At 48.2% G+C, this 22,458-nt stretch overlaps 2 protein-coding genes across 3 annotated transcripts; one reads left to right on the top strand and one right to left on the bottom strand.

Annotated features, from left to right (window-relative positions):
* Positions 1-6,193: 6,193 nt before the first annotated feature.
* ZP4 (zona pellucida glycoprotein 4) lies at positions 6,194-11,379 on the bottom strand. Its single transcript, XM_026055852.1, has 12 exons — positions 11,181-11,379; positions 10,718-10,839; positions 10,537-10,639; positions 9,773-9,928; positions 9,185-9,372; positions 8,901-8,998; positions 8,435-8,565; positions 8,054-8,243; positions 7,833-7,980; positions 6,981-7,059; positions 6,454-6,570; positions 6,194-6,336 (listed from the first exon to the last, which is right to left on the bottom strand). Exons 1-12 carry the CDS (start codon positions 11,377-11,379, stop codon positions 6,194-6,196), a joined length of 1,674 nt encoding a protein of 557 aa, XP_025911637.1.
* Positions 11,380-15,629: 4,250 nt separating this feature from the next.
* LOC112961017 (cytochrome P450 2H1-like) lies at positions 15,630-21,777 on the top strand. Of its 2 annotated transcripts, XM_026055808.1 has the most exons (9): positions 15,630-15,843; positions 16,189-16,351; positions 16,850-16,999; positions 17,324-17,484; positions 17,878-18,054; positions 18,592-18,733; positions 19,181-19,368; positions 20,637-20,778; positions 21,495-21,777. In XM_026055808.1, exons 1-9 carry the CDS (start codon positions 15,664-15,666, stop codon positions 21,674-21,676), a joined length of 1,485 nt encoding a protein of 494 aa, XP_025911593.1. In that variant the 5' UTR covers positions 15,630-15,663; the 3' UTR covers positions 21,677-21,777. The 2 variants fall into 2 exon arrangements, with proteins under 2 accessions (XP_025911593.1, XP_025911594.1); XM_026055809.1 differs by lacking the exon at positions 17,878-18,054 and having other exon boundaries at positions 15,664-15,843; positions 21,495-21,676.
* The last annotated feature ends 681 nt before the right edge of the window (positions 21,778-22,458 follow it).

Raw genomic sequence — 22,458 nt, 5'->3', positions numbered from 1 at the left:
CTCCCCCCCCTTTTTTTTTTAAAAACACAGTTAATTTAAGGCCTCTGATCATTAAGGCTTCATCACACAGGCCATTTGCTTTGCACTCAGGAAGTGCAGCAGCAAATTCAGTTATCTGTGGTTTTAGTCAAAAGACTCTAAATAACAAGCCAACCATATACCTTGGGAGTAGACAGTTTGCCCATAATCAAAGCTAAGAGAAAAAACAGACTTAGCCTAATCTTCCATCTTTTCCAAGGTAAAAACCTCAGGCTGCTGGTTAAATGCAAAGAATCCCTTTCTAATCTCACATTCACTGTATGGTCTCGTTTCAGAAAGAAAAGAGCAGGAACACCAATGGACACAGAACTGGAAACGCCAGGGTTTCTTTGTGCAACCTGCATCCTACAGCTGTCAACAAGGCAACTCTGATTTGGTGTTGAAAGAGAAAGAGGGAGCAGGGAGGTTGAGAGAGGTTTGTGGAAAGATGTGTGCTCAGCTGTGCATGGCTTCACTCCCAACTCTGAAGAATACTTACAAAACCAAACCACATGAAAACTATAGTCAGTGTTTCAGCAACATAACCAATAGGGACTTTTAAATAAGATTTGGTAAATCTTTCTCTGCTCTGGGTTAGGAACAGAACTACCTGAAGTACTGAAGCTTTTAAATTATCATTGCTTTCTGGGGATCTTCTCCAGCTGAAAGAAGCTTAAGACTTACAGCAGACAGCAGTACCTGGAAAAGTGCCAAAGACTCCTTGTCTGGGGCAGTAAGAGTTGATGGGGAGAACAGCTTCCTCCCTCTAGGGAGGTTTGAGTTGCAGTCTGCTCACACCTACAGCAGCTCCTGCCCTCAGAGCTGCTCCCAGCCAATGATGCAGGCTTGGTGGCATCCAACAGAAGAACCAAGTCTGTGAAGCAAAGATATCTTAAGAGGCTGTTCCCAAATCCACCCTTCTCTTCTAATTCTGCAGGGGTGCTTCTTCTGTGAAGGCCCCTTGACTTCAGTACTGCCCCATGCAAAAATTGGGTTCAGTGTGGGCTCATTGCAGCAAGCAGAGCAAGGGGCACCATGGGAATCAATCTTTTGAGAGACCTGAGGGTGCATCGAAGACAGTACCCAGCTCTCTGGCAGGCTGACCTGTTAATCTCTCAGGGGACCAGGCTTGAATTCCCACTTTTAAGTTACAAGTTAAGGACCCCTGGAGGCTGCAGTGGCCACCTGATGGCGCATGCTGGACCTGCACTCCCACTGCTAGAAAAGAGCACAGGGGAGAGCAAGGCTGCAAGGAAGAGTTATTCAGCTATATGCATACTTTCAAAGCTGCCTCTCTTCCCTCTTAAGGGTTATTCTTTTGGGTCTTAACTTCATAAAACTAGGGCCATATTTGGTGGCTGCCTTATTGTCCTGTGTTCACTAGTTTCAGACTCAGGCTACAGGCAGCATGTGCTTCTAGAAGTCCCATAGCTGCTTTGGTCTCTGCACACCAGTTCTTACTGGTACTAGCATTCATGCAAATGGAGTTAGAATTTAGACAAACCATCTTTGCCTCTTGTTATAAGGCTATTCTACCCATTAAACTATGATTTAATTGTATTAAAAAAAAAAAAGTCAAGTAACTGCAGTTTACCCCCCCCCCCCCCCCAAGCACACACAAACATCCTGGCTTGCTTGGGAACTGAGATTTAAGAAGCCAGCAGGAACAGGCCAGCTTTAGCAGGCTCAGCTTTTGAGTAACAGATGCCTCCCCTATGCTCACCCAGATCAGCTGGAGACCCTGGAGTCCACAAACCAGGAGAACAGAATCTGAGATTCAGAATATCCCAATCCAGGAAGGTTGGGTTGATCTCAGTTCCAGTAACAAGCAACAGTGTGAGGTGAAAGAGCTACTGTTGTTTGGAATGATGGGCCACACTGCCAGCATGGCTGCAGGCTCTGGGGGGTGACTGGAGGCAGCCCAGACCTCTTTCTCCAAGCGCAAGTGCTCAGAATGCTTTCAGGGAGGTTAAATATGACTGTTATTAACATCTCAGTGTTTGTGCTGATTCAGAGTTAGCACCTTGATGTAGGTGCTGTGTTCAGTATTTCAGTTGTCATTAGTTTTAGCTGCTGCAGGATTCAGATATACACTGTATATCTTGCTAGCTTCATCAAAAGCTAGAGATTTATAACTTGATTATTCTGTGAATAGTCAGCCTATCTCCATAAATACAGGGGGCTAAAATCCTACATTATCTTACACCCTCCATTAACCCTCCAGCTTTACAGGGACTGTAAGGAGTGTGAATCAGTGCAGGACTTAAAGTATTGTAAGACATAGCATCATAAACTGGTATTTTTATAACTACATTCCCCTTATATACAGATTTTTAAACTAGAATGAACTAGCATTCTTTTTTTACTACAGCATTATATGAAATATATTCATGTATTTCCAGAAATATATTTATAACATGTAACATATTGTATAGTTCTTTACTCCAGGATGCATTGTAATACAAGCATAAAATTTAATAAAAAGCATCACTATTATGAAATAAATTTCCTTTGGAGGTTTATTAATAAACACCTATGCTGGGATATAGTAAGTGCTACACATCTAAAGGTTTCAGGTGAGCACAGCTAGTCAAGAAGAAAATTGTTGCCTCCAAACTTTTAAAGTACTTTAGCTCTGCAAAGAAGCAGATTTGTTCCTTTGAGACTGGTGCTGTTCTTGCTGTCCTCCCAGAGGGACAGGAGAGCCTTCAGAAAGGTCATTAGCGATGCCTGACAGTGGCTGTTTCTTTTGGACAGCTCTGTCTCTGGGAGCTGTTCGTGGACTTTGTTGTCTGCCCACTCTGCAGCTTTGCGCTGAGGGGCAACAGACAGCACTTGAGAAGGGTGAAGGCACCAGGCACACAGAATTAAGGGGTGTTTCCTGAAAGTCTGGATTCATTAGCAGTACTGCACAACAGCCCTTTCTACAAGAGGCTAAGATAGGGGACCCAACATTTGGGTGACTGATTTGGCAGATAGCAGTAGGTGCCCTATTCTGTGAGTTATCATCTCACTCCTAGACCCCTACCTCCCAAACCCAGCACCAGCCCCAGAGCCCATAAGCAGCCACAGCATGGCCCGAGCACAGCTGCCACATACATGCTGCTGCTCCCCAGTCTCTCCTGTCTGTATTCAGCTTTCTCCTGAAAGCTTCTGCAGACTTGTACAACCCCTTTAAAAATCTATTTCTCCCCAGGACTCCCAAAATGGCAAACAGGAGTTTGACATCACTGCTGCCTAGATTATCAGGGGAATTTGGCACTGCTGAACCTACACTTCCTACTGGCCCAGCTATACAGCCAAACTACAGGTGCTGTGGGTTGCTGTCAACATCAGTTTAGACTCCTTCAGGTGGAGGAAAGCTGCATGGTTCAGAAGGGTGGCATGGGCTGTAAATGAAGGAGAGGCTAAGGAAAAGCAGCCCTGAGACCAGCCAGTAYGCGCATGTCATCCCATTAAAAAGAAGCTAAAGATACTGACACAGGAGAAAACATGCACTCAAACCAGAAAACGGTAGAGGAGAAGGAGGTCAGTGAGACCATCTAAGGAGAGGAAAGGCCTGGGAGAAAGGCCAGGAATTTGCCTGGGAACATGGCAGGGGAAGATAGCCTTTTGCAGGAGGGAGGACTGCAGTGCAAAGAGGCAGTGAAAGGCACTAGCACACCCTAATGGAGGGAGGAGAGCAGACAGTCTGTGGGAAGAGGGGGGGATGAGGTGGCGCAGGAGGAAACCTCGGGTTTGCCAGCTTTTGCCAGAGGCAGTGCTTCACAGGGACAACTTGGCCCCACTGCTGTGCATGCCCTTCCCCTCCTGCTAGGTGCCAAGTAGCTGTCCTGTAAATATAGAAGGTTTCCCAGATAGGGGAAAAGGGAATTCAGTTTGCTTCCTTGCTCCCCCACCTCCACTTATCACAGTATGCACCTTATGTCCAGCAGCAGTCTGTTATCAAGAGCCAGCTCAGCACAGGAAGTGAGGGTCCCTGCAGGGATCTAGTGGATCCCTGAGAACTGGCTGAATGGCAGAGCTCAGAGGGTTGTGATCAGTAGCACAGAGTCTAGTTGGAGGCCTGTAGCTAGTGGTGTCCCCCAGGGGTCAGTACTGGGTCTAGTCTTGTTCAACTTCTTCATCAATGACCTGGATGAAGGGTCAGAGTGCACCCTCAGCAAGTTTGCTGACGATACCAAACTGGGAGGAGTGGCTGATGCCCCAGAGGGCTGTGCTGCCATTCAGAGRGACCTGGACAGGCTGGAGAGGTGGGCGGAGAGGAACCTCATGAAGTTCAACAAGGGCAAGTGCAGGGTCCTGCACCTAGGGAGGAATAACCCCATGCACCAGTACAGGYTGGGGGTTGACCTGCTGGAAAGCAGCTCTGCRGAGAAGGACCTGGGAGTGCTGGTGGACACCAAGTTGAGCATGAGGCAGCAATGTGCCCTTGTGGCCAAGAAGGCCAATGGTATCCTGGGGTGCATCAGGAAGAGTGTTGCCAGCAGGTCGAGGGAGGTGATCCTCCCCCTCTACTCAGCCCTGGTGAGGCCCCATCTGGAGTACTGGGTCCAGTTCTGGGCTCCCCAGTACAAGAGGGATGTGGCACTACTGGAGCAAGTCCAGCGAAGGGCCACAAAGATGATTAGGGGACTGGAGCATCTCTCTTATGAGGAAAGGCTGAGAGAGCTGGGCTTGTTTAGCTTGGAGAAGAGAAGGCTGAGAGGAGATCTTATCAATGTGTACAAGTATCTGAAGGGAGGGTGTCAAGAGGATGGGGCCAGACTCTTTTCAGTGGTGCTGAGCAACAGGATGCAAGGCAACAGGCACAAACTGAAACACAGACAGTTCCATCTGAATATGAGGAAATACTTTTTCACTGTGAGGGTGACAGAGCACTGGAACAGGTTGCCCAGAGAGGTTGTGGAGTCTCCTTCTCTGGAGATATTCAAAATGCACCTGGAGGCAATCCTGTGCAACGTGCTCTAGGTGACCCTGCTTGAGCAGGGGGGTTGGACTAGATGATCTCCTGAGGTCCCTTCCAACCTCAGCGATTCTGTGATTCTGAGACTATGGCCCAGAGCTCCCCACTGCTTAGGGCTGCTGGGCAGCCTTGTCAGCAGGGACTCTGCCCTGGCCACGTCACCACACACACAAGTGGCTAACCTTTGTAGGTAGATATCTGTCTGCTTTACAAAAGCATGGGAAGGCTCCAGCAGCCATCCCTGAAATTTGTTGGAATAAGAAAAAAATTAAAAAGCAGTCTCTACCACCTGGAAACACCAATTTCACACAGTATGGCAGAAGCCAATTAAACTAAACAATATCTGCTATACCAAGCAAGTTAGTATTCAGTTTGCTTTTAAGAATATAGCAGTTGTTCTCCCCCTTAAAAGGGAGATAAGCAGTATATTTAAAGAGATTCCCCTGCCTTTTTGCAGGGGGAGTTTCTAATCAGGCCTGTGAAAACAGCAAGTATTTTTCCTCCCCTCAGAAGTCCTTGCTCAAGAATTACATCAATTAAAAAAAAAAATTCTGAAGTACAAGAACCACAGCTCCTCAAGCCTGAAAAGGAAGGGGAACAGAGGCATCTGGTTTCCCTTCCAGGAAGGAGGTTTGCTAGACAATTTTGCCCAGGACATCAGGAAGTTTGGAATGATCCAGACATGAAGTTACTGTCCATCTGCTCAGCTGCTGTAACTGAGCACACCACAGAGAGACCTGCCCCTGCCAGTGCTCAAAGTTAGTTATTTCTCATCTCAAAAGCACCTTCATGAACTGTTATGCCAGTAGTGGTATCAAATAAGCTCCAATTTGAGAGCTTTGAGGACTACTCCTAACTGTCTGCTCATGAACTCATGTTCTCTGCTGAACATGAAGGTTCAGAGTTGGTCCTTAAACCCAGTTTGAATCTGTTTCTGAAGTTCAGACCACCTAAGCCCTTTGATTCTCTTTGATTCTTTGTCAGCCGGGTTTGTTTCCCTTTTCTCTGCCTCAAGAAGTTTTTCACCTGCCCTGAAGAATGCAGGGCAGGAGAGGCAGGTTCACATACAACATCACTAGGTAGACCCAGCTGCAGAGTGCTTTGCTATCCCAACCTCTGAGTCTTGCCACAAAAGCACAGCCCCTGTTGCACTCAGGTGCTCTGGGTCAGGTAGAGGGACCCCCAGACAAGGTAGGTTTAGGAGCCACTTTATTGCAGTACATCGATTTCATGTATTACGGGTGCCTTCCTTTGCCACAGCACAGCAGCCAAAAGCACCGCACACAGAAGTGCCCCGGTTGCCACTGCAGCAAAACCCAGAGCCCAAGGGGCTGCAGCATGCACAGCTGCTCCTGTGGGAGAGAGAGGCCTCAGTTAGGACTCCCTGGCCCTGAGGTTCTCTCTTTCCATAGGAAAGACTTATACAAACTCCTTTCCCCAGCCTGGATACAGTGGGCCTATACACTTACCAAGGCCATCCATGGCAGTTTCCCGTCTTAGCTGATCCTGGAGGAGAATCACAGGGCCTTTGCTGGTGACATGGGAGATGCCCTCCTGAAGGTGATGTTCAGCACTCCTTTTACCCCCTACAGAACAGCAGGAATTTTAGGTGAGATGTGTGGTCCTGAATATTATGTTAGGGAGAGACACCCTTGCCAACACCTGCTCTGGCACAGGGAGAAGACGCTCTGTATTCCCATTGCATGCCACATTTTGCCCAACTCAGCTTCTCAGACAGTCAAAACTTCAAAGCAGGTAAGAACAGGATTAAGAGCCTATGAAGGCCTCTGCTTCCTTGGCATGAGGGCAAGGAACCTTCCTCAGCAGAAAGGAGTGGAAAGTGCCCCCATAGAGCACTGTCAGCAGAACTAGTCAGTAGGATCTGTGTCCTCATTTCCCTTCCCTCCCCCCCCCCCCCCCCCCCCCCCCCCCCCAGTTGGAGACCAGACCCTTGTTGTCCCTTTGGGTAGGGGAGCAGCAAGGACAGGGCACCTACTGGCTCCAGCAGGACAGGTGGTGGTGCAGGATTCCTTTATCGACTGGTGGCACATTGAGGCACTGCAGTGCAGGTACACCTAGAAAGAAGGGGCCATGGACTTGAATCAGAGATGTCTGTGGACAGGTGATGTGCTGGTCTCAAAAATGAGAAGGCAGTAAGACTGCTGTGGATTGCTTCACCTATGGGCTTTAGCCTGGGAACCCTCTGTTACCTGCTACCAGACAGCTTTGATACCTCTACCATAAATACTTCAAACTAGGGTCAGCTCTGGAGTTACAGCACTTCTCCCTGACACCTGGGATTAGCACAGCTGTCCAAAAGCCACTACACTGACCACTGCCTAGGCAGAGCTGGAACCACCTTTAAGTACTGATCCCAGCAGCTCTGAGCAAGCAAGGAATGCATGGTGAACTTCATATGACTCCTGCTCAGAAGTTCCCAAGATTCAGAGCCCAGATGCTTCCTAGGTTCCAAGAGCTACTTCTAAAGAATTTTGGCCAAGAAATTGTTTAGAGAATACTTAGTGTGGCTAGACCGTGCACCTTAAGCCAGTTCAACAGAACAGCTTAGGCAGGCAGCAATCTAGTACTTGTTCAGTCAGAGCCACCCTTTCAGTAGTTTCATTTTCTGCCACGCTCCTCTAAAAAGGCATCTTACCACTACTGCATTCATCTCAGATGAGTGAGAAGTTTTACATTAACCTCTGCCCCTTCCATTTCAAAAGGGGATCTTCCAAACCTTTAGGAGCCCCTAGAAGGCCAAGAGTCTCACAGGTAGAAAGCAGTTCTCATTGCTCACACTTGTTATTTGATCTCAAGAACATACTAGGCTCCCAGGACAGGATCTTACCAGCCCAGAGAGCATCTGTTGGGAAGTAGAGTCCACAAATGTGAATGTGTAGATGGTGAAACGCTGGTAATGAGAGGGGAACTGTAGTCCTGAGGCAGTACTGAGAGGCACCAGCTGTGTCTGGTAGTTGTCCCCTTTATAGGGGCACCTGGGAAGAAGAGACCAGCAGTGAAGAGGTGTCAGGTATTCTCCTAACCCAAAACTATCTACAGATCACTCACCCATCCACCAAAACTGGCCACTGTGGCTGTTGATGGGGGTGAATACTTGGAGTGGCCCAGCAGTGGTGCAGAACAAGAACCAGGTCTGGGTCCATCCTCTGGAGGATCTGCACCTCTGCATGGATGGGGTCTCTCAGAGCCTTCACCACAGGATAATCACTGTCAGTATAGTAGGATCTGTAGCTTTCATCTGGATCAAAAGAAATACACAAAAGTAATTTTAGATCAGGAATAGCAGTTAGAGACAGCCATGCCAGCAAGTCCCCAATGTGGCAGGTGAGAAGCAGTGCTAGAATTTGCCCATCAAGACTCCATTATCACCAGATAAGGAGACCAGAGCTCTGCCCCAAGAGTTGGTAGCAAGTCATGTGGCCCTCCTACCCAAGGCAATGCGCATCTCCAAGGATAGAGGACCAGGCTGGGACACAGCAGGGAGTGGTGGCAGTGTGAAGACCTGAACACTCAAGGGGATGAAGTTCCCACTGATGGAGTAACTACAGCGTACATGTAACCTGGTGAGACAAGAGAAGCCCAAGTCAGGCAGATGAGCCAAGGTCACTGACATCCCTTTTTCCAGCACCACAACCCACAATCTTCTTTGATTAGTCATATTGCTACAGCATTTCCAACACATGCTTTTAACTACTTGAACTTCTCTCCAGAGTGCAGACTTGCTGATCAGTTACACTTTGCAGACTCACCAGCTTTATTCACATTACCTGGAGATACACCAGTCCCTAGCCTATTCTAGTACCCCTGCTGCAAGTTCACAACTTGTGACAAGCAGGAATTCCTCCAGAGATGCTGGGCACAGTGGCATCTGGCAACACCAGCGCCAGAATATTACCTGAAAGTGCTGTCCCTAGTGATGGAGCCAAGGTTCCCAGTCTTCACATCTCTAGATGCCACCAACTCATTCTCATATATGCCCTGATCTCCAGCTACCTGCAATGACAAACCAGTCATTGAGGCTCCAGTAGAGTCAAGTTGAAGTACAGTGTTTGGCCTCTGGAAGTCTATAGGGTATCTGGAAGTTTCCAAGTTGTGGCACTAAATAGCCAAAGCAACTGTAGGTTGTTCCAGGTCTGCAAGCTCCTGCTATTCCAGCCTAGTGACCACTGTAGCTCTTACCTGAAAAGTAGTGCCACAGGCAGAGAGCGGGAATCGGTACACAACAAACACATTGTTCCTCACTACAGGAATGCAGCCAGTACCGTGTCCACTGGCCAGATGCACAGACTCCAGAATAATGGGTGGCAGAGTTACATCCCGAGAGACTGCAATGGAGAACTGGCCATCTGGCGTGCAGTGGGCTGTAACTGGAGGAAAATAGACAATTCAGTCTTGAGCTCAGGAAAAGAGCAGAAAGGAGGTTAGGTCTCAAGCACTGCAGGAAAGACAAAGGCAACAAGTATCTGCAAGTTCTCCTGCCCATAACCCCTAGAGCATGTGCTGTGCACAGCATGATATAGATGCAGCCAACTCTGACTCACATCCAGTAGTAACACTGTTGATTCTGGCCATAAACCCAGGTCTACTGCAATACAGGTTAAGAGGCTGTACATTTCAATGGGGCAGAGTATTCTCTACACCCAAAAATGCAGCCCTAAACCACCTGCATGACTGGTACACACCAGCCCTGCTCCACCAGGGAAGTGAGGTATTCCAGTCATCAGCTTCTCCAGGATGCTATTAGGATAATTACTCACAAACACTTACCTGTGTTACCATAGTAACAAGGCTTCACCCTGTCCCTAGGATTGTAACAACAGCCTCGCTCTTCACACTCTCCCCAGCTTATAGGCATGGAAGCACAGGGCAGCCGGTCTTGGCTGTCAACAGCAGAACAGACACTACTGCTTGGAGCATCTAGGGCTGGAAGAGACAGCAGGAGCTTACAGTAAGAGCACAGGAGTAGAGGAAGAAAGACACAGGGGACTTTGGGTGGAAAAGCATCCTGATGACTCTGCATACAAAGTAAGGAAAGGTTCATACACTCAGGTGAGGGGTCAAACTCATGGCATGGAGCTGGCCTGGAAGCCCACTGAGAGGCTACAGACTGGAGCATCATCTCCTCAGAAGCGACCCGCATTTCTCTGGAATAGGGAATCACCCTATAGTCATGTACAGGAGACATGACTTCAGGGCTCAGCCAAGAGAAGACGTTCTTGACTAACTGTGGTAGCTGGGAAAAGGACATTCTAGTACCTACAGCCTAATGGCTCAATCCACGGCCTTGCAGAGACTCCTGTGGTCAGAATATGTCCAGAAGATATCCACTTGCTCAGCCTGCAAGGTAAGCACAAGTCCCCAGCAAGCTGGTGGCTCCTATGTCTGAATACTTCTGAGGAGTCTTCTGTGCAGTACTAAGTCCTCTTTCCTTCCAACCTCCCCATTGTCTGTCTAGGAACAGCCACCCAAAGGGAAGGGCATTCACAGCCACCAGAAACAGACAGGTGACTAAAGAGATATGAGAGCCTTACCAGGAAGGTCCACAGGGCACCTGAGCAGCTTCTCTTCATGGAGAACCTTTTGCCCAGCAGCATCTGTCCCTTCAATACCAACCAGCATGAAGTAATTGCCTTCCTGGGGGAGAACCACAAAGGTCAGGTCAGTCAGAGCAGCAGTAGCTGCAGCCCCAGCAGGACTCCTAAGGTCACTCACCCATTCAAAGACATAACAGCCAGTATAGGAGATGAACACTTTCCTGGAGCCATCTGGTGTCCCAGATACCCAGAGACCACAGCTGGAGTCATTCTGCACAGCATGTGCCTTCCCCTCTGTATCTAGGGGTAGAAGAAACAGCAGGAAGGGCCTAAACATCCCACAGAGAGGACAGAAACAGCTACAGCCCCACCTTTCTGTAGAAGACAGGGTCCCAGCTAGCACTAGGGTCTGTGCCAGCAGAGAACTGTAAAGGAACAAGGCTTCCAAGACCATCCAGATGCAACACTCCACCCAGATGCTTGACTGCTGGGTCATATAGGCAGCCCCCAGTTACACAAGCACAGAAGCTGTTAGACAGCACTTCCCAGCAAAACCAGCCCCTTTCTCCTCATTTCAGCTATAGCTGGCACTATGCAAATATACAGCAATAAGAAAGTCTCTTGACATCATCCTCACTCACCCCAAGTCGTCAGTACAAGGGAAGCATTTTTCTCCCAGCCTGGGGGCAGAGTGAGCTGTAGGTTTCCTTGACCACAAGCCAGCATGGTGGGATCAGCAAAAAAGCCACCCTGAACCTCCATGACCAAAGCAAGGGGGCCAAGCAACCCCCAGAAGAATACAGCACTAAACAAGGTCCCAGCCTGCCCTACTACACCCATCCTGCTTTCCTGCTAAGGACCATAAAGCATCTCTTCTTAGCCTAGCCCTTTTAAATTGTGGGGCCACCTGGCATCAGAAAGAGCCAAGGTAGAAAATCCTGAAGTGGCCAGGTGGACCCAGCCCAGCATTTTAACACCTCCATTGCCTTCACCTGGGCCTGGACCCATCACAGTCCTCTTGCATCCTTTAGAGAAAACCACAGATAAGAGCTGCGCTTATGTCAAGAGATGGGTCCATATTCATATCATAGAGATGAAAGGAGCTGTAGAAGGGACTTCAAGCCTTTTTTTCTGACTCAGAGTTCTCCCCATCTATGGCCCATCCAGGAGATCCACTTGCTTTTTCCCCATGCACCCTACTGGCTGCTCTGACTGCTCAGGAGGTGGCATGAGTGCAAAAAGCTGTGTGTCCATGTAAGATGTGGTGAGAGGAGAAGGGAAGGACAAAAGCACAAAAGGGAATGTGCTCCCCTCTGAAAGATACACTACATGTTCTTTATCTCTTTTTAAAGGTGCCACTGCTTCAAATGGTGCACAGAGTGCTATCACAGCTACCCCTCCACACCCCCATGTAAACTAGGGGACTCAGGGGGCTTTGCACAGGTAAAAGGAGGTGATTCCTATTAAACACTTCAGGTTGTGGACTACAAGCCTATTTGCAGTACAGGTTGCGTGGGGATAGCCACAGGGGCGCTGTTTCTCAACTTTTGCAGGCCTGGCTGTTAGGGATACGATCACATGCTCTGTGGGACTCTATTCTCCAAAAGCCTTTTGTGGCTGGTGTTTGAGCAGAGCTCATGAAGCAAATATGCTTTCCCCACTTCCCTCCTGGGCACCAGGCAGCCATGGTGGAGAGGTGCTGGGGAAAAACATTTGGACTCTGGCAGGGAGGCTCCATGTCTGTAGAAACTGAGAGCTGTGTCAGGAAAGATTGCTCAAATCTCACAGCCACTGTTAGACACTAAATGCTTTCTTTGACTCACTGCTACGTGTTGTTTATTGGGTAAAGAAAAACAAATAAATTAAGTACTTTGGAGTCTTTTTAGAGAGAGAGTTTACACTTTAACCTAGCAATTAACCTTTGCTTATGCTGATAGGAAGAATGTCTACAAATACCAGAAGAATAACTGTGAAACAACATTGGGAGTGGTGCAGATTGACGACAGCAATACCTGTACTGACAAGTGTTTCATATAAGTGCTCTTTCTTCTCTACACACACACTTGACAGCTATGTTGGATGATGTGGAGATGGGAGGCAAGTGAAACGAGCCTGAAATTCATGAAGCTGAAATACTCTGTCTGGAAGAAACTGTTGTTAGAGGCAGTGGAAAGCAGCTTGGCTGAGAGGAAACATGCAGGCCTCTCTTTCTGACAAACCTTTTCCTTGTCCGTTCGTTAGTTATCACACATTACAATAATGACTGAATTGTAAGCATCAATTTAACTAGCACTCAAGACTACCACAAATAGAACATATACAGGATGAAGGCAGGCAGGCAAATATCTGTGTAGGCCACTAATCTGAAGCTGACCAAGGCTGCAACAAGCTAAAATCTTCCTGAGATGTCTATCAGGAAAATCCTCTCCTCCTAACAATTTTTTTCTTCAAAGCAATGAAAAGGGGTGAAAGAATATTGCCATAGTATTCATCACCATGGGGCCTCTGCCCAAGAAAGCCTTTGGGAACTCTCCCATTGCAGCTGAAAGAGAGGTTCACAATGCTGCCATATCCCCATGGTTTGAGATACCAAGTCCCAGAGATAATCTCCTCACCTTCACTCTGAATAAGAGTCTTCCCCCAATCTCTTTGAAGACCGGAGCCAAGGTGGCTGAACAGGCCCAGCTCTCTCAGTCTTTCCTCATAGAAGAGATGCTCCAGTCCCCTCATCATCTTAGTAGCCCTCCGCTGGACTTGCTCCAGTAGTGCCATATCTCTCTTATACTGGGGAGCCCGGAATTGGACACAGTACTCAAATTATGGCCTCACCAGGGCTGAGCAGAGGGGGAGAATCACCTCCCTTGACCTACTGGCAATGCTCTGCCTAACACAGCCCAGGATACCATTGGCTGTCTTTGCCATGAGGGTACATTGTTGGCTCATGGTCAACTTGTTGTCCACCAGGATTCCCAGGTCCTTCTCCGCAGAGCTGCTTTCCAGCAGGTCAACCCCCAACCTGTACTGGTGCATGGGGTTATTCCTCCCTAGGTGCAGGACTCTGCACTTCCCTTTGTTGAACTTCATGAGGTTCCTCTCCGCCCACCTCTCCAGCCTGTCCAGGTCTCTCTGAATGGCAGCACAGCCCTCTGGCGTATCAGCCACTCCTCCCAGTTTTGTCTCATCAGCAAATTTGCTGAGGGTGCACTCTAACCCTTCATCCAGGTCATTGATGAAAAAGTTGAACAAGACTGGACCCAGTACTGACCCTTGGGGGACACCGCTAGCTACAGGCCTCCAACTAGACTCTGTGCCACTGATCACAACCCTCTGAGCTCTGCCATTCAGCCATTTCTCAGTCCACCTCACTGTCCACTCATCTAACCCACACTTCCTGAGCTTACCTATGAGGATGTTATGGGAGACTGTGGAGGGTCATGACAGGGTTAAGTTGGAGGAAAGTTGCACACCATGGGAAAAGGGGAACAGGGGAAACTGTTGCTAGCTCGAACAAAGAAGGGTCTGAACAGRGGCAAGTATACCCAAGGACACCAGTGCAGCTGGGAATGATACATCTTGAGRAAGTACAGATAAACCAGCAAAAGCCAGTGGGAACCAAGGCTAAGAMCAAGTCAGYGTTTCTCCAACAAAGAAGCAAACAAGACATGATCGCTGCGTGCGTGATCGGTGTAATGATTGGCTACYTGTGACATAATCTGCATAATGWTTGGCTTAGCAAAGTGTATCTGTGAGTTGCTGAAGTAGCTAACTTTTTAGTATAAATATGTGTCAGAATAAACAATAAATGTCTCAGGACGCAAACCCTCCTGAGTCCGTGCCATTCATCCGCCACAGGAGACAGTGTCAAAAGCCTTGCTGAAGTCAAGGTAGACAACATCCACTGCTCTCCCCTCATCTACCCAGGCAGTCATTCCATCATAGAAGGCTATCAGATTGGTTAAGCATGATTTCCCCTTGGTGAATCCATGCTGACTACTCTTGATCACCTTCTTATCCTTCAAATGCTTGGAATTGGTATCCAAGATTATCTGCTACATCACCTTTCCAGGGATGGAGGTGAGGCTGACTGGCCTGTGGTTCTCTGGGGCCTCCTTCTTGCCCTTTTTGAAGACTGGAGTGACATTTGCTTTCTTCCAGTCCTCAGGCACCTCTCCTGATCTCCATAACCTTTCAAAGATGATTAAGAGTGGGCTTGCAATGGTATCTGCCACCTCCCTCAGCACTTGTGGGTGTATCCTATCAGGGTCCATGGACCTGTGTATGTCCAGTTTGCTTAAGTGATCCCTAACCCGATCCTCCACCACCAAGGGAAAGTGTTCCTTACTCCAAACTTTCTCCCTGGTACTTATCTATTACAAGTGAGTAATAACATGTATGGAGACCCTTCTGTCCTCACCAGGTGGATATTTAATGCTTTCCTCTCTTGTGAGGCCACACATCCCAAGAGAGAGAGACTGAGGCAATTGCTGTGCACACAGGACAACATACTAGTATATTCAGCCCATCGCAAATGGTGTGAACATCAGTAACAGTGTCAGAAGGACTTCAGGAACAATCAAGGATGGCTCACCCCACTGAATATATTATTCAGTATTGATCATATCAGTTCTCAGTGGGGTGAGTGGTCTTTGATTGTTCCTGAAGTCCTTCTGAACAATCAAGGATGACTCACCCCTCTGAAAACTGATACGATCAGTATTGAAGAACAGAAAATCCAAATGGCACTGAAGTATGTGGAAGATATTTCAACACCACTGAATTTTTTGAGAGCCCTTGGTAACTGGAATGCTGATCTCAAACTATGAACTCTTTAACCATGGCCTTTTCATGAAATAAATATACTCTGTTTTTTATATTTTATGAAGTCACTCAGTTCTCAACCTCTATTGACCTCTGCAATTGCTTGATACAAGGAACAGCTTTAATGACCAGTAAACACTTGAGAAAAGTTCAGTCCTAGTTTCATAACACAGGGCAAGCTAGCAAATAATTGACTCATAATATTGACTAACTCAGCCTGGTGTTAACACAGAATTCTTCAGTATATAAGCTCTGCAACCAGACTCACTCATTCCTGAGCCTCAGAAACCCTCCTCCACCTGGCAAATGGAGCTCCTGGGAGCAACAAGTGCTGTCCTCCTGGTTTGCATTGCTTGCCTGCTCTCCTTCACAGCATGGAGAAAGAGGTCTGGAAAGGGGAAGATGCCTCCTGGACCAGTTCCCCTTCCAATTCTAGGGAACATGCTGCAGGTGAAGCCAAAGGACTTGGCCAGAACCCTCCAGAAGGTAAGGCCACTTTCTTTTGCTCACTCACTTTCTTCTGCAGGCAGGAAACATGTGAACCCAGTGCACTGGGAGAACCAGTGGCCATAGCCTGATGAATGCTAACCCCAGAGGGGGAGAAAAGCTCTGGGTATCTCAGCTGCCACCCCATAGTGCTGTGACCCTTGTTTTTGAGTGCCTGATGGCTGCAAAACCTTTCCATACCCATATTTGTCATGGGAGGGCCAGATCTTGATATTCCTGGTCTCTGAGAACACATTGCCTGCAGAGGGATATGACAGCAAGGCCACTTTCTGACTCCTCCTGTCCACCTGCTCCATGGCCACGTTCTCTTTTGTGTTTTGACAGCTCAGTGAAAAGTATGGGCCAGTGTTCACAGTGTACCTGGGCTCAGAGCCTGTGGTGGTGCTCCAGGGACGTGATGTGGTGAAAGAAGCCTTGATTGATCGTGCGGACGAGTTTGCTGCCAGAGGACGCATGCCAATAGGAGACAGGGCTAACAATGGATTAGGTATATTTACTGGCCAAGTTCCTTTGGAGGAGAAGGGAAGGGCTGAGGACAAGACAGGCAGAGACAGGGGCTGGAGTGAACTGTGCACAAGGGGTGACTGAGGGAACTGGCTGGGTCTAGCCTGGGGAAGGAAAGGCAGAGTGAGGAGTAATTGCTGGCTTCCACTGCTTAGGGAGGGTAACAGAGAAATAGAGTCAGACTCCTTTGAGTGATGCACAGTGATAGAGCAAGGCAACAGCCACAGGCTGCAGCAAGGGAAAGTCTGTATGGTTACAAGGAATGACATGTTCACAATGAGGGTGGGTATGTGATGGAAAAGGTCAAAAACAGGAGGTTGAACCACATGACCTCCAGAGATCTCCTCCACACTGAAGTACTCTATGATGCTACTCTGTAGGCACTCTCCTGGAAGACAGGATTCACTGTCACTGTGAGCCTCAGTTCATCTCACGTCCAGCACACCCAGCCAGGCCTTCCCTCTTCCTTCTTCTTCTGTAGGCATTATTTTCAGCAACAACGAGGAGTGGTTACAAGTCCGGCGATTTGCTCTCAGCACTCTACGCAACTTTGGGATGGGGAAGAGGAGCATTGAGGAGAGGATCCAAGAGGAAGCTGAGTACTTGCTGGAAGAGATCGCCAAAACAAAGAGTACAGTTTATTCTTAATATACCTTATGTTTGCTAAGAAGGACTGCATTAAGCGAGCATTGCTGGTGCACAGTCAAATGCAGGAATTAAGGTTACTTATGTTCTTAGCTTGGAATTCAGATTCCCATGCATTTGGTCCATGTAAGAACGGCCCCTCATTGTAAAGAAACAAATAATTCCATGATTACTTACTACTGTTTTTGGAGGACCATTCTGTGTCACTCAGACTGTGATCTGATATTTCTGCTAACCCCCAGAGCTCAGGTTATCCACAGAAGCCATAGTTTTTGCTTTTTTATTTTTTGTAACTTTTGTGAACTCGTAGGAATGCCATTTGACCCGACCTCCATGCTGAGCTGTTCTGTCTCCAATGTCATATGCTCCATCATCTTTGGGAACCGATACGACTATAAAGACAAGAAGTTCCTGGCCCTGATGAGCAACATGAACAACATCTTTGAGATGATGAACTCCCACTGGGGACAGGTACATTCAGCAGCCATTTCACAGTGGTGGTATACTTCCAGGGGAGCAGGAGGCTTCTTTCCCAGTGAAGTCCCATTTAAGTCTTCAAACTAGGACCCAACAGTGCACACACCTTCTTTGCTCTACTGCACAGGAGGGAATTCACTCTAGAGCAAGAAGAGCCCTCACCAACCAAGCTGGCTTTGCCAGCTAGGTGCAGCCTATCCCTAGTCCTGACCACCCTTCTTTTCCAGTTCTGAGATTCCTACTAGTATTAAGCAAGCCCCCATCTCTCTGTCAGACTGCCCAGGCCTCACTACCCCTCTGACTGGCTCAGTTGAGAGGGTTGTGGCCTTTTGCTAATTCCAAATGATGGGGAAATGGTCACACTGAGTATCTTCCTGCTCTTTTCAGCTCTACCAGATGTTCCCAGAGATCCTGGATTACTTGCCTGGACCTCACAACAAAATATTCACAGAATTTGATACTCTAAAAGCCTTTGTGTCAGAGGAGGTGGAGAAGCACCAAGCTTCCCTAGATCCCAGCTCCCCTCAGGATTTTATTGACTGCTTCCTCAGCAAAATGCAGGAGGTAAGGAGACAGCATGCAGCCCAGTCTGATCCCCAAGCACACCTACACTGACCCCCTTTCCTCTCTCAAGTCACATAGACATTGGACTGACCCCTTCCCTGTGCTGGGCCCTGAAAGCTGGTCTGTGCACTGGGAAAACACCAACAACATCCCAGATGTCACCTCTGTTAGAGCACAGAGCTCTGGGTCTGCCCACTCACTGGCCACTACCTGCAGCTCCTTGGACATCAAGTCCCACATCTGCTTTCACCAAAGCACAGAGACATTTGCAGGCTGGTCTTGCAGTTCTTTGGCTGGAAAGCATTTGGCACAGTAAGGGCAAGTGGGCAGCTAGCTGTCACACGGTGCACGGCTTGAAAAAAGGCTGCTCTGGGGGTCTAGGTCACTACACAGAGACAGCACTGTAATGTTCCAGCTGACTGCTGCACCTCAGTAGAGAAACACAACAGCTCTGGGTGGAAAAGAAGGCCTGGACTGATACAAGAAAGAGCCATATTTCTCAGCTCAGCCAAAGAAACAGCCCAACCTTTTTCCTAGGAGAAGGAGCGTGCCAATTCCCATTTCCACTTGAAGAACCTGATAACCAGCACCTTTGACTTGTTCATTGCTGGAACTGAGACAACTAGCACCACCATAAGATATGGACTTCTGCTTCTTCTCAAAAACCCCAAAATACAAGGTACCAGTCTGTGACCTGCTCCCTTCCAGCCATTGCTCTGGGCTGGGCTCAGGTCTAACACCACTTTCTTCTCCACACTTTTCTCCTCTCTCTTTCATTCTCCACCCAAACAGGGAAAGTCCTTGCACCCTCATTCCCCAGGGTGGGCCTTAGTGGACCTCTCAGCTTCCCTGGCATCAACAGCAGCAGCACCCTTGGAGAGCCTGAGACTTGGTTCCATCCACATCTTTATCTTCCAGCACTCCTATTTAGCTGAGTCACCAGGAGGCCACTCTTTGCAATAGGCTGCAGTGGAGCTGCATTGTGGGCAACACCAAAACCAATAACAGTGCTTCTGGGGGCTGTGATGTCCTAGTAAAGCAGTGGGGATCTGGACAACTTGGGGCAATCTCTTTGGCTGGGCTTGGTTTTATTCACCCGTCTTATAGTCTGTGCCTTTCATGACAGAAAAAGTTCAGGAAGAAATCGACCGGGTGGTGGGACGATCACGAAAACCCTGTGTGGCTGACCGGACCCAGATGCCCTACACAGATGCTGTGGTCCATGAAATCCAGCGCTTCATCTCCCTCATCCCCTTGGGTCTTCCTCATACTGTGACCAAAGACACCCACCTCAGAGAGTATGTAATTCCTAAGGTTAGTTGATATGCTCCTTCTGGTTCCACAACAAGCTGGCAGCACACGCTCGCTCTCAGGCTGTCGGTTATGAGTCAGAAGATAGAAATAACATGGCCTGATCTTGTCCTCACCCAGACCTTCATGAAGGTATTACCCTAGGGCTCATGCAGCTGGCCTGAAATTCCTTGTTGCCACTCCCTGGATGATCTTGTAGGAACACCTTTCAGTAGTTATAAAACAGGACCCAGGACCTCATGGACTGCTCTTCCATTAAGTGTGACAGGGAGCTAAAGGTTGCAGCACCAGCTCTGCTCAACACCTTTGCTCACTTACTCTGCAGATTGACCTACCAGTGGAAACATGGCAGGTTCACAATAAACTCAGAGCTGTGTTTCTTCACACAACATGCAGCAAAGTCACAGAACTGCTTGCCACTATCCAGTAGAGCCTGACCAAATCCTTGGAAGCAAAATCTGTTAGTTATTAAGCACAGAGAGAAACACTCAGATAGTCCCTGAGCCACAAAGTGCTGGAAACCAGGTTTGCATTCAAGAGAAAGAGTAAACCTGTTTGCACTATTCTTACTCACATCTCGAGGCAGTCACTGCTGGCCACTGCCAGAAGTAAGCTAATGGGCTACAGGAACCCATGGCCTGGCCTGGCCTGCTACAGTAGAGCTCATGGTATGTTACATCTTCTGGGTGACTGTACAGCAGGCGAAGAGCAACACACATGCTGTGAGGTGCTTTGATTTTCAGCTATCTGTGTAAAATGAAAAGGTAGGACTCAGGGAACTACTCAGCTTTTAGCAGAGGGCTCTGTGTGATCAGCTCTGACTTATCCCACCCTGTTCAGAAAGGAGGAAGGAAGAGGATCATGGCAGGAGAAATTTGTCAGGAAAGAGGAAAAGCTTCATTTCCACAACTGTGTGGGCTTTTGCTTTTGGGGGCTGACAGAAAGGAAGGAACATAATCATTTGCAAGCTCATTATGGTGAAACACTAAGAAAGAGGAAGAAATAGGTGGGGTGGCCCAAAAGGTCAAGAGCTAGGAGATCATACAAGGGATGAAACAGAGAGGGAATATTCCGGAAGAGCAGTCAGAACAACTGCCTTTGCTGAGAGATCTAGTAGACCATCCCTAAATCTGACCCAGGAGATGCTTGAAGGGAAATTGAAGGCATCGATAGCAATGTGTTGGAAATTTCATCCTTAACTGGGCAGGCAATCAGATTACAAGATGTAACTCACCTCCCCTTTACGTTCTGTTCTTCTTGTGTTACCGCAGGGGACCACAGTCTACCCCCTTCTCAGTTCTGTCCTCTACGACAGTAAAGAGTTTGCAAACCCAGAAGAGTTTAATCCTGGACATTTCTTGAATGAGAACGGCACCTTTAGGAAGAGCGAGTTCTTCATGCCATTCTCAGCAGGTAAAGCACATGCTTTCTCTTCTGATTCCTCTCTCAGAAGCTGCCAACCTCCTCCTCTGGGAATCAGCCTGCCTTTCCTCACACACGCACACTCCTTCCTCTCTCTCAGATTGGTCCCTCCAGAGCTTCCTCAGGACTCAAAGCTTTCTGGATAACTCCTGGCTGCTCCCTTCCCCAGGTGCATCTCTCATCTTGCAGAGGGCCCAGTGGCTTCTCAAACCTCGCCCTGGGAGCTCCTGGTGTAATGATGTGAATGGTACACATTCCCACTTCTTAAAAAAAACTGTGTGCTACACAACCACTAACCTCTTTCTTGATCAATCTTTCTTTCTACGGTAACTCCACTTTTCCCAGCCCATCTTAAACACCTCTCAGGCTATATGCAACCACTCACTTACCAATATCTCCAGCCCTCTGCTTTCTCACCTGCTCTTTATGTCACCTTGTTCCCTCTCATCCTGCCTCCTACAATGCCTCCTTTGAGCTCAAGGCTTCTCCTGCTCAGGTTCTTCTTTCACACACCCAAGCAAACTACCAGCTGGGGTCTAGTTTTTCTCCAACAAACTGTTCCCTCGCAAAAGTTCTCTGTAATCCTCACAGTCACATCGCCACCATGGCTGTATCTGATAAACAATGCTGTGTAACACATCTGCATAGTACAAACTCCAATCCACTCTGCAACATCTGTTCGGCAATACTTGTTGTTTCACTTCCAGGGAAGCGAATATGCCCTGGAGAGGGCCTGGCACGCATGGAGATATTCTTACTCATAGCCATCATCTTGCAGAACTTTACCTTGAAGCCTGTTGTCGATCCCCAGGAACTCAACATAACTCCAACACTGAGCGGAACAGGAAACGTACCTCCTGTTTACCAGCTCTGTGCTTTCCCTCGCTGAAGGATTCAAAACCTCTCTCCACTGTGTCCTGAGCTTGGCTATTCCCTTACATCTCCCTTACTAAAACCAATGGTAGGAACATTGGCACACCTTTCCAAAGCCTCCAGGAAGGTAACCCACAGATAAAATACCAGATAGTTCAAATACAAGTGCATGCACAGAATATACAGATGCTTTTAAAGACTCCTGGAATTACTCTATCACATCACAGGGAGGCTCCAGGCAACATTAGAGCCTATTGCAACAACGCACTGTCCACTTGCTCACTGAACACAGTGGCCACATCGAATAGCTGATTTGTTCAAGAATGTAGTTTCTGTGGCTGGCCATGACCTGCTTCTCCTGCAATATGTGTCCAACGAAGAGCAGTGTGCCCTGTAGACAGACGGTTCCACATCTGCTGTGCACATTAATGACTAAATAAAAAAAAATTCTCCTTGACAGGATTCAAGAGAGTACTTTCTTTGGGTTGGGGTGGCCCCTGCAGCTGCTGCTCCACTGTGGAGTGAGCCCATAGCTCCTGTGGCCAGAGCAATCCCCTAGTGTGCTGCAGGAAGGATTGTCACTCCCTCGGCAAGGGCCCTGCCTGGTTCAGCCACTGTGCCTACTGCTGCTGCCGGTAAGGAGCCCCCAGCCTGGTGCAGGGCACTACCATTCAGGTAGGCTCACAGTGTGCAAGGGGAAGGCTCTCCTGAGGCAAACTACCCTGGGGGCTTTTGGCAGCCTTGGCTGCCATCTTTGCGGCTAGGAGCATTTTGGGGCTGCAACTGCCGTTCCTGCTG

The sequence above is a fragment of the Apteryx rowi genome, unplaced genomic scaffold (genome assembly GCF_003343035.1).
Source record: "Apteryx rowi isolate R43461 unplaced genomic scaffold, aptRow1 scaffold_126, whole genome shotgun sequence".
Lineage (NCBI taxonomy): Eukaryota > Metazoa > Chordata > Aves > Apterygiformes > Apterygidae > Apteryx > Apteryx rowi.
The sequence above is the reverse complement of the archived record's forward strand: the minus strand, read 5'-3'. Positions and strand labels throughout refer to the sequence as shown.

Coding starts and splice junctions, on each gene's coding strand:
- LOC112961017 (XM_026055808.1), top strand. CDS start 15,664: ATGGAGCTCCTGGGAGCAACAAGTGCTGTCCTCCTGGTTTGCATTGCT. Junction 15,844..16,188: donor TGGCCAGAACCCTCCAGAAG/GTAAGGCCACTT, acceptor GTGTTTTGACAG/CTCAGTGAAAAGTATGGGCC. Junction 19,369..20,636: donor GAGAGTATGTAATTCCTAAG/GTTAGTTGATAT, acceptor GTGTTACCGCAG/GGGACCACAGTCTACCCCCT.
- ZP4 (XM_026055852.1), bottom strand. CDS start 11,379: ATGGGTGTAGTAGGGCAGGCTGGGACCTTGTTTAGTGCTGTATTCTTC. Junction 9,373..9,772: donor TTGTTACTATGGTAACACAG/GTAAGTGTTTGT, acceptor ATTTTCCTCCAG/TTACAGCCCACTGCACGCCA. Junction 8,999..9,184: donor CCTGTGGCACTACTTTTCAG/GTAAGAGCTACA, acceptor TTGTCATTGCAG/GTAGCTGGAGATCAGGGCAT.